Source organism: Rhodamnia argentea, chromosome 4 (genome assembly GCF_020921035.1).
Source record: "Rhodamnia argentea isolate NSW1041297 chromosome 4, ASM2092103v1, whole genome shotgun sequence".
NCBI classification, from domain to species: Eukaryota; Viridiplantae; Streptophyta; class Magnoliopsida; order Myrtales; family Myrtaceae; genus Rhodamnia; species Rhodamnia argentea.
The window spans coordinates 1,815,225-1,826,401 of NC_063153.1; the positions used below are offsets into that span (position 1 = coordinate 1,815,225).

Here is an 11,177-nt window from a genome sequence, read left to right on the forward strand (position 1 = left end):
AATTGGGTTTATAAGGGCTCCTTCATTGGTGCTATTGAAGACAGATCATCAAAGGGAAAGAGCATTGGCCCTCGAGAGTAACAAATTTCTAATCATTGCATATTCCCCTGCGTGGGAACATTTACTACCTTTTAGGGATCTCGCATTTTCATTTTCCTAAGATTTGTTCTCACTAGTGGAACCACTTGCTGCTTTTCAATTCAATAAATGTAATCAGTTGATTTATATCAATGAAATTACTGAGTCTATTTTCATAAATTTTGAGGGCATGTTGAGATCTACCAAACTAGCCCGGTGATGATATCCAACAATTGAAAAGTTCATGTCATCCATTGGAAATCCTGAGGGCTGGGCTCGATGATGCTTCCTCATTCAAAAGAAAATGAATCTTTAAAAAAAAATCCAAACTTTTGAAAACAAAAAACAAAAAATAAAAATTCGAAAATTGAAAGAAATTTTTCTCTTGAAAGAAAAGAAATTTGCATGTGGTTTAACCATGTTTGTCTTACTAACTCATCTACCATATGTCTCGGGGGCAGAAAACAAATTCTTGACCTAAATTATGCACCAGTTTCAATCGGTTATTGGACAACCCCACTCAATTCTTGCGTGAATTTTGAGCTAGAAGACCTTGATTGATCCCATACCAACCCGTGCATCAGGCTATTTGGCCAGTAGAAATTGATCCATACTTTGCCCTCAAATGATCCTTTGACCTCATCAGTCGACGGAAAGTGAGGCAAAGACAAGGCCACCCGATCTCAAAAGGAAGTATCCCTAGTTAGGCTTGATCAATTCTAAAAATAACATTTTATTTCCTTCTTGCAGGTACCAAGCTAGGGGGCATTTTTTTATTGCTACCGCTAGAGTAATCGAGTGATCGGAATTTCTCGAGTCTTTACTCACCTTCTAGGACCCAATTCATGAACTTTTTCTTATGCGGGATCAAGAGCGGAAATGAGACCTCTGTTAAAGCTGGAAGTCAAACTTCTAACTTCAGGCCAAATTCGAGGGGCAATTCCATATGTCGCCCATTCAACATGATCCATTCTAATAGAAAATTGGGCGAAATTGACAAGGAAACGCCAACCTTAGAAAGGGAGTAAGAGTTCTCTAACCTATTCAGTTTTGAGGGTAACACTCTACTTCTTTCCCCTTTCTTGCGGGAGCATATGACTAACATGATAGTCAATTGTCATTGAACAATTACAGCATCTCAAGTCTTCAATTGACTTTTTACTCATGTAACTTTCTCTTTACACAGGGACAAAGTCGGGGGCAATCCACTCTTCAACTCGTGGATTGGTTTCCCCGATTAGTTGATCCACTCACATGTTCGGGGGGCCATCCAAATAATTACATACTCTGTTCCTTAAGCGTATGACTGATGCTAAAAATTGCTACATTTTGCATGCTTTTCGATCCAATCTCGCACTTGGTTTGATCGCACTGAAGAAGTAGACCAAGAAAGGGACAAACTCTCTTTGGGTAAAAATGTATTAGTATCTTATCTGTCATGAGAAGGTAGGGAATACTTATAATCGCATAATTTGTGCATGATATTTCTACATGTTTGATTTACCAACTCTAAAAGGAGAGTATAAACTGCATAAGATGCGTCGAATGTACAGAATGGGGCACGACAAGATGATGAAAAGCAAGCCTTTTCCAAACACATTTCGGGTACATTTTTCCAAGCGAGCTGAGTGGTAGCTAAGTTCCGCATTCCTAAGGTAAAGGGTTTCTCACGAAAGGTACAATAGCCGAAATGACGGAAGCATTCAGTTCCCTATCCCAAACACTACAAGTGACCATTGATAACCCATTTGAGCGGTGCTTCCACTTCTTTACCCCTGTCAAGAACCACCCCACATCGGGGCCAGAGGAAGGTAATTCCATACGGCAGCATGAGGTAAATTGTTAGAAATTTTCTTGCTCGAACTAACATCAATCTTCAAGTATGTCTTTGCATTTAAGCTCATACTGTAATTCAAGTGCCTTAGAATGATGAAGAGCATTCGTTTCTTTATTCTACACACTCATATCCCTTACATATCCTAGTTGAGCCTGCAAATTCACTCCTTGAACCCCTATTAGTGATCATTGTCTGTTCCAAGACGGAAGGGTGCAAAGGTGAAGAAGATTGGGTCAACCGAGAATCCCCGAATGAACTTATCAAGCGTGCTAGCATACATATCCGGCATTATTTTTGTAAATTATCTTGTTGTTGTAATTCCTAAAAAAGGATCACGGGGTTTCAAAAAAAAAAAAGAGGCAAGTTCGGCCTAAAAAGAAAAGTGCCCGCTCCAAAAAAAAAAAAGAAAAATCAAGATCTCAAAAAAAAAAAATCATGATCTAAAAAGGGAGTCGGGAGTAAGAAAAGCAAAGGCTGATCCCACAAAAAATCACGGGCAATAAAAAGCGAAGTGCCTATCAAAAGCAAGGCCAATGCCCATTTCAAACCCTTGTTCATTTGTAAAGTACTTCTGAATTTTGAATGTACATTTTTGTATACCATTTTCTTGTAAATTCCAAATGGATTGAGCTGAAAAATCCCCAGAGATGTTAAATTGCAAATCCTCAGCAACCATGGTGTTCCTAGAAGACTATATCGAAAGGTAGAATCGGTGACAAATCTACAATGATCACCAACATCAAACTCTCCTCACTCTTTTCCTGGGCTAAAACGAGCCTTTTCATTTCTCAGTCCCTTATCCTAACCTACGTTACAACCCTTGAAAGTCTTTTCTGATTAGGTCACTTGAGTTAACGTAGGGTTAAATGATTTTAAGCATTGCTTGAAGAGGTATGAGCAAAATTATTTCTTTCTCATTCTTTGCGGGGTTCTTGACTTGTAAACCTGGGGCGGATGATGAAGATCTTCATTTCAAAAGCTATGACTCGATAGTGAGTCCCCTTTGTAAACCTTTGACCTAGCCTTTATTATAGTCCTAATCAAGACCTCCAGATTGGTTCGATTGTACCAATTGCAAGATTACCCCGATCCTTGTCGAATGCGATGGCGATAAGCTAGAGTGATTATCTCAAATCCCGTAGTCGGGATAAAAACCTTTTCTCGAGAGTGAGAGTGAGCTCTTTCAGACTGAAGCTCCCCATTCAAAGTACATTCGAGGTATTCATAAATTGACAGCCTCCCCGAACGGAATTGGTAATGCAAACTTGATAGAACAGTTATGCATAAACCACATTATGAGTTAATGCCCCATACACATGTTGCTTCTGACCATTGCAAACTTAGTGGAATAGTTTTTCACAAACTCACCGAGTGAATTTCGGTGTTCATGGTTGCACATATTGCCTCTGACCCTGTTTGATAGGAAATACATTCCCGATGTTCGAGTTACTTTGCGAGGTCTTGAGATTTATCCAAGAATTGTAGAATGAACAAACCCCGCTAGCGAGAACCCACGGGACAATCTTTAAGATCCTCGGGTAAGTATATTTTCACTCCAACCTCTTATAGTACCTATGATTATTCAAGTATCTGACTTCCTCGGTAAATCTTGGAAAACAAGCGGATTCATGAATTTTGTTCGGAAAACACATTACCTCAATTCATCTTGTCTATGCATATGTCTTATTATAAATCCTACCTTGGGTGAAAAGGCGGGTACATTGCGGTTAGCCCGCCACTCTTCTCGAGACAACTTGACACATGAATCGGTTACCTGACACTTGAATCGGGCATGGCGAAAACATTGGAATGGCCCGACACTTAATTGGGATACATTACCTAATCATTGTCCTCACCGCACATGTGGAGTTCCCGGCTCATAAAACTCGATGCGGCTATATCAGTTCTTTCGAATGTTTGACCCTAAGGAGTTCCCATGCTTAAATTTTTTATCAAGCTTGTAAAGACCTCTCGGATTGGTCAGGTCATACTAATTTCGAGAATATTCGGACCCTTGCCAAGCACGATGAAGTGAATCGAAGCAGTTCTTAAACCCGTATCAATGGTCGGGTGAAATAGCCTTTTAATGAGAGATTGAGTGGAAGTCCTTTTCAACTGAAAATTTCTCATTCAATACCATCAAATTGTCAAAAGGACAAAATAGATTTCTTTGATTGACATTTTGTCTCATTAAAGCCTGATGACATGAGCTAATTTTGTTAAGAAAGCACATTGTGTGAACTTGTCTTACATATGAAATGAAAAGTCGGGTACAATGCAATTAGCCAGGCTATTCTTGACCGGAAGAGAAGAATTCAGGTATGTTCCCTAATTCCCTTTCAAAAATCTTGCTTTGACACTTGATTAACTCAAGCTACCCCTTTGTGTTCGTTCGATCAGCTCAGGGCGTCACTTTCCTTTTGTGTTCACACCGATTAGCTCGGGTTTCACATTTTTACCAACTCACGATTTATAGTCCACATGGTGACTTGCTGAGAGACAAAGTGTTCGTACCGATTAGCTCGGACGTCACCCTTCTTTAACATCTCTACCAACTCACGGTTTATAGTCCACATGGTGACTTGTCGAGAGACAAAGTGTTCGTCTTGATTAGCTCGGACGTCACCCTTCTTTAACATCTCTACCAACTCACGGTTTATAGTCCACATGGTGACTTACCGAGAGACAAAGTGTTCGCACCGATTAGCTCGGACGTCACCCTTTTTTGACATCTCTACCGACTCACGGTTTACAGTCCACATGGTGACTTGCCGAGAGATAGACATTAAACTCTTCGAAACCCGATTTTTCATCAAAATGAAGAATGGGGAATTAAGAGGCTCCTTAGCATTACTGGGTATCTAGGATAAAAACCTAATATTCCGTATGCGATTCATGTGTAGGTACTTTCTTGCTCCGCCATTTTGGAAGTGGAAGTCACCATGCATGTTAATTTTATCATTTCATACATCATTTCTTTTTGCATGGAAAATGGCATTGATGGTCCCTAAAAAAAAAAAAAAAAGAGACAAAAATCATTCATCATTTATGGTCAAAATCTAGGTTCCACGAAGTCTTTGAGCGAAACCTCTACGAGCCTCCACTCAAAAAGGGGCAGTTGTTGACACCTAAATTTTGACTAACTTTTTAGGATATCAAATTTTGCATATAAAATTAGAGAATGACACATAGTTCGCATTTAGATCAATTTAATTTCTACATGCATCTCATTTATATTTTAATTCGATCGGTGGCGGTGGATATAGTTCACGTGAACTTAATTGACAAGGTGGACTAAGCCCAAAGTGAGAGAAAATTTGATCATGCCCGTGCATGTTGCGAGTGCCGAAATTCATATGGGAAATTGGTCCAATGATGAACCTTGGTCAAAATTCATTGAACGTATTCATTGCATGGGGAAGTAAGGGAAGGGCAAGAAAAGGATAGAATTGTGAGATAGTTGGCTTACTCCGCAAACCCTCATAGAAGGATAAAAGATAATGGAGGAATCCTGGGATTTCCTTACTGCATGAGGTCATCCAACTCGCAAGGTAGAGTCTTTAGAGGATATTATATGGCCAAATGAGAGGACATTGATAAAAGAAAAAAGATTGGAAAAAAAAAAACGATTTGATTCAATGGCAATTTCTGTCAGAAAAGTCAATAAAGAGAGAAGAGAATCATGTCCTAGACTTGTGCAGAGAATATCTAATCAATAACACCATCGGATAGAATCATGGAGAAAAAGAAGCAGTGGAATCCCACAAATCAAGAGCCAATTTCTCTCACTGTGGAAGCTCTTTAGGAAGGGAAGCGCACGATGGAACACACAGGTCAGCAACATGAAAGTAAAAGAGAATTGTTTGAGTCTGACGATCGTCTATTACTTCGTTCCATCTATTCGTGCGAGACGAAGAAGGAAAGATTAAAATAAATGTGCACATGGTGGAAATGTACCTGGTCCTTGAAAGAATGGATATCCATGGAGACCCGCAGGAGAGAAATCCTTCGTGCACTGATTTATAGCAATTCTTGAAGGCATTCCATACCCAAAATTCAGTAATTGACTCCACGGATTCAGATTTTCCAAAGAAAGCATGAGTGGTTGTTGCTATAAAAGGTGGACATTTTTTTTGTTCGGGGGGGAGAGGAAGAGAGGGTGGTGATTCTGGAAGCACGTACAATTCATTCTCGCTTCAACGCCTTGCCAATGCCAATCAATCGAGGCTAGCCACCGTCACAAGATTTTCCCGCCCTGCCAATGCCATTTTCTCGAGCATTACTGTGATTGCCCTTGTCCGAGAGGCATCCATACTGCACCTTGAGGCCTTGGTGCAAGTCATTGAGTCTCATCAGACAATCCCTCATCGTTGTCGCTCTGTTCGTCAAACGATCAACACGCTTTGTCCACCAAGTCTACTCAACGTCCCACGCGTTGGATCAATGAACTGTTGACTTGTTGCTCACGTACTCCTCAAGCTCTTTTTGTTTCTGCAGATTATTTGGTTAAAGGCAAAAGTCCAAGCGGTGGTCAAAGAAAAAAGAAAAATTGTTGCAGGTCCACAAGAGTCAAAAGCGTAAGTCATCACCACGAGTCCGTCCGCCCAATCCGCAAACTGAATCTGTCTCGAGCTGTTCGTGATACACCATGAAGGGATTCCCCTTCATCCTTTTCCAGTAGATTTACCAGCCTCGAGTTTTCATTGTGAACTGCGAATCACCACGAAGCATCACGCGATCCATTGGAAGTGCAGTAGTCATCATTCGATTCCGTCATTCACGGATTCGAATTTGAAAATAATATCCACGAAATAGGTAGCGATTGTTGTCCGATTCAGTTTTGATATTTGGTTGCCATGTTTCGGATAAATCGATATCTAACTCGAGAAAAGTCAATTTAATTATTAATTTGATCCATAAGACTTTGGATCATTTTTTTTAATTATTTTCACTTTATATCGAATACTTATGTTGCCTAATGTTGCAATAATTTTTAGTGAGACGATGGGTTATTTTTAGGTTGCCATATTCTTTGATTTGAAATTTTCATGCACTACACATGTGGATTAGGTAAGATTTTACCTCTAGCATAGATAATATTCACATTAAAAAAAAATCAAAAAAAAAAAAAAATCATGCATGCATATCATACGTTTCAATTTGCACACTTGCCATGTCATTCACATTTGCCGTTTTTGACAAGTCATTAGGGTCATTCATTAAAAAGTGCATGTTATAATGTAGTTGCATTATCTTGCCAGCCATTAGAATTAGGTCACGTGATCGGCCATTAAAATGAATCCAATTGCCTGCCAAACATTTTTTTTTTTAAATGGTACCGAAAGGGCGTTAGCATGATTTAGCGTAACCAAGTCCTCGAACTTGTAATCTCTGGTTCGTAGGAATAAAACATTTCTCCCAATGTTTTATTCAAGTGTCTAATTGACCTACCGTAAACAGATTAGTGGCGACTCTAAATAAAAATCTCTTGCATGAAATAATTGAACCATAAATCGTGAATTGGTATGGACTTGGGAGAGTCCGAGCTAGGTTTAACGACTTAGTAATCCATTAGCCTGAAAAGGTTAATTTTTAGGTCGCGACAGGGATGTGAGAGGTTTTGCGTCCGGTGCTGATGCCCCGATACTCCTAATATAATTAGGGCAGGTCAACCTGATTTTAACTCGAGTTGACTCGATATAGGAACAATAACTCTCTTTTACGCTTGAATTATTGTCGGAAAATTGGGATAGTCAAAATAACATCCTAAAGAAATGTGTGGCCTATGTACTTTCCTCGATGTTTCACTTGTTCGTTAGATGCCACTTTGAAGTTGTCGTTGGAATGTTTAACCATTAAAATACATCTTTATCTAATAAAATTGAATTCTTAAATAAGTTGACAATGATTTCATAAAATTTTACATATCATAGCAGTAGGTCTTTAGTTTAAATCTTTCGGATCTTTTTGCCTCCCCAATCGTGTATTTCCAGGCTTATGCTAAAATACAACTTACACACGATGAGGATGTCAAATTATATAAACATTAAATTACGTATTTATCTAACAGTTTAAACTCAAATAGCAACTGTAGCTTAAAGAACCGTCATTGCCTCAAACTCAAATATGACAATTTTAACAGTTTAAGTACACCACAAGTGCCATAAGTTGTGTACGGCGCTCACTTTAGTGCCAAAACTTTCAAATCGATCACTTTAGTGCTAAGTTTTTGTAACTCCGATCACTTAAGTGCCAACTTCTTTTAAAAACGATCACTTTAGTGCCAAAGGCGACATGGCTTGTCGAAAATTCAACACGTGTTATTTTTTATTAATATTTGAGATGACGTGGCTCGGTGAATTTGACACTAAAGTGATCGTTTTTAAAAGAAGTTGGCACTTAAGTGATCGGAGTTACAAAAACTTAGCACTAAAGTGATCGTTTTGAAAGTTTTGGCACTCAAGTGATCGAAGTTACAAAAACTTAGCACTAAAGTAATCGATTTGAAAGTTTTGGCACTAAAGTGAGCGCCGTACACAACTTATGGCACTTGGTGTGTACTTAAGCCCAATTTTAACAATAGCGAAATCTTGATTTTTTTTACTACGGTGAACTTCAATAACCTTTTTAGTTTTCACATGTTAAATGATTAATATCATGAAAAATCTTAAATTGGTATATCTATGATAAATTTACTCAAAACTATTTATTCATCACGAAAAGCCTCAAAATGGTTTAGTTGTGACAAATTTACTACAAACTATTTTTTTGACAACCAAAAACTCTAAATTGGTACACATGTGACTGATTTATTCTAAAATAATTTTTTTGATCACGAAAAACTCCAAACTTGTATACTTGTGACAAATTTTGTACATCCGTGACAAATTTACCACTCGTTAAATTGGGTTAATACCATGAAAAATTTCAAACTAATATACATATAACAAACAGAAGGTAAAAATCTCAATCCGGTATATCTGCTAATTGCCACGTGTCATATAACTTAGTACTTTAATAGTTAGATTTAACGAAAACTAACGGATGGTAAATTTATTATAGATGTATCATTGTCGGGTAAAATTATCATAAACGTTCAAGTTTAGGGTTTTATGTAATTAAAAAAATAGTTTGTGGTATTAACCCAATGTTAATGAGACTTTTCTGTTTTATCCCAAGTGCTTTTTCAAAAAAAAAAAAGTGAAAAGAAAATGGGCGTGCCGTTTGGCAACTTGCATTCGATTTTCATCAACTAGTTTGAATTTTCAAAATTAATTGGGGGTCACCCGCCTGGCCGCCACCATCCACGGTTGCGTCCTCCACACTCGACCGTGGACCCCACCGCCAAATTCCAGTGACAGCGAGTTCTTCCGCCATTGGCACGTTCGCTTTTGGTTCTTTCCCAATGAATGCTCTTTACTCTTTCTCCCCTCTCGCCCTTCACAAGAGACTCTCTCTCTCCCTTTCTGTGCAAGCGTTCGAGCTTTTCTCGAAATGAAGCTACACCAGAGCAATTCGGCCGCGGAGATCATCGCGAGCAACGAGGATCTCGTCTCCGAGATTCTCCTGCTCGTGCCCGCCAAGTCCCTCGTCCGGTTCAAGTGCGTCTCGAAGGGGTGGCTCTCGATTATCTCCGGCCCCCACTTCTCTCGCCGCCACGCTCGCCTCCACGCCAGCTCCAGAGTCTCCGGCGTCTTCCTCCGCAGGACCCCCTCCGAGCACCAATTCCTGCCGCTGGGCGCCGATTCCCGTTCTGGGTGTCCGTTCAAGTGCCTCGATTTCGTCCCCGACCCTGCGGGTCTGAAGATCTTGCAGTCTTGCAATGGGTTGCTCTTGTGCTGTAGCTTCCGCAAGATCGGGTGTCAGCGTAATTACTACGTCTTTAATCCGACGACGAGGCAGTTCGTGATGCTTCCCCATTTGGGGGGTGCTTCCTCATGTGCTACTACTGTTTATGGAGTAAGTTTGGCCCTTGACCCTTCGAAATCATCTCACTATGATGTTGTTTGCGTTAGAAGCACGGTCGAATCCGCGTACTTTTATCAAATTGAGATTTACTCGTCTCGAGACCGTGACTGGAGGCTTTCTGGGTCTCCTTTTGTCGCTCCTTTTGATATGGTGTTCGACAATGGCGTCTTTTGGAATGGTGTGGTTCATTGGATTAGCCCAACAGGGGCTTCCCTGTGCTTTGATGTCAAGAAAGAGCGGTTTCGGACGATGCCTAGACTTCCCATTTCGGAGAATCAGGGGAGTAGGAGGTTCAGGTATTTTGGGGAGTCTCGTGGGCACATGCATTTTTTTGAGATATATGGGTCACGGACCGCTCAATTTAAGATTTTTGAGTTGGAAAAGGATTATTCTGGGTGGTTTGTTAAATATCATGTGGAACTTGATTCTATGGTGAGTGCTTTCCCGGAGATGGTGCGCGATTACATGGATCCGGGCTATATGAATTATTATGCGTTTGTTATGCTTCATCTGGTCAGAGAAGGAAGCAATGAGGAGTCATCGCTGTTGGTTCATTTGCCAGGTAAAATCCTGACATTTAATGTTGGTGACAAGACTTTCAGGAAGCTTTACGAGATACCAGCTGATCAATCTAAAGGGTATGGCTCGTTACAATATGGGTGGCTTGATGCTTATGAATTTATCGAGACATTAGCTCCTGTTTGATGCAGATCGCTTTCCTTGTTGATATTTCCGATCTTGTAAAGCTGCAAGTTTCTTTCAGTTTCCCGTGTTTGACATGATGTAATATATGTGGCTTGAAGCCTGTTATTGCCTCCGGTGATGATGGTTTTTTCTTCTCTCCCGTTGATGGCCATGATGTATGTAATGCAATGTTTTTAATTTGTGAAAATGAGATATGTGTAGGATAACCCATTTGGAAGGATTTTTCTATGTATATCATCTTCAATCTATGGATAAATCCTAATTCCTACTCTTTACTGGATATGATTAATTGTGTATATCAGTGATATTTGAGAGTGAAGGATCATTCTGGTAGTTGAGGGCCAAGGTCAATATGGAGTTGTCTCTAGATTTGCTGCTATAACAATCTCACTTGGTCGTGACCTTTGCCATCTCTATTTCATTGTTTTTCCTTCTCAGGGAGGGATAAGGGGGGTATTTAAAATCCCAATCCTTTCAACAAAAATCCCTTGCTTAGGGCTGCTGAAACAAATGAATGCACTAGACTTATTTATTTGTGCCGAAGCTTCTATATAAGATGTATTTTTATTTGTTCCTCTTTTCCCTCTTG

At 39.8% G+C, this 11,177-nt stretch overlaps 1 protein-coding gene across 1 annotated transcript; it reads left to right on the forward strand.

Annotated features, from left to right (window-relative positions):
- The first annotated feature begins 9,212 nt into the window (after positions 1 to 9,212).
- Positions 9,213 to 10,856, forward strand: LOC115754634 (F-box protein At5g07610-like). Its single transcript, XM_030693721.2, has one exon. The coding sequence runs from the start codon at positions 9,410 to 9,412 to the stop codon at positions 10,586 to 10,588; it is 1,179 nt and encodes a 392-aa protein (XP_030549581.1). The 5' UTR covers positions 9,213 to 9,409; the 3' UTR covers positions 10,589 to 10,856.
- Positions 10,857 to 11,177: the final 321 nt, after the last annotated feature.

Bases quoted from the DNA above. Each gene is read 5' to 3' on its own strand.
- LOC115754634 (XM_030693721.2), top strand. From the start codon at position 9,410: ATGAAGCTACACCAGAGCAATTCGGCCGCGGAGATCATCGCGAGCAAC.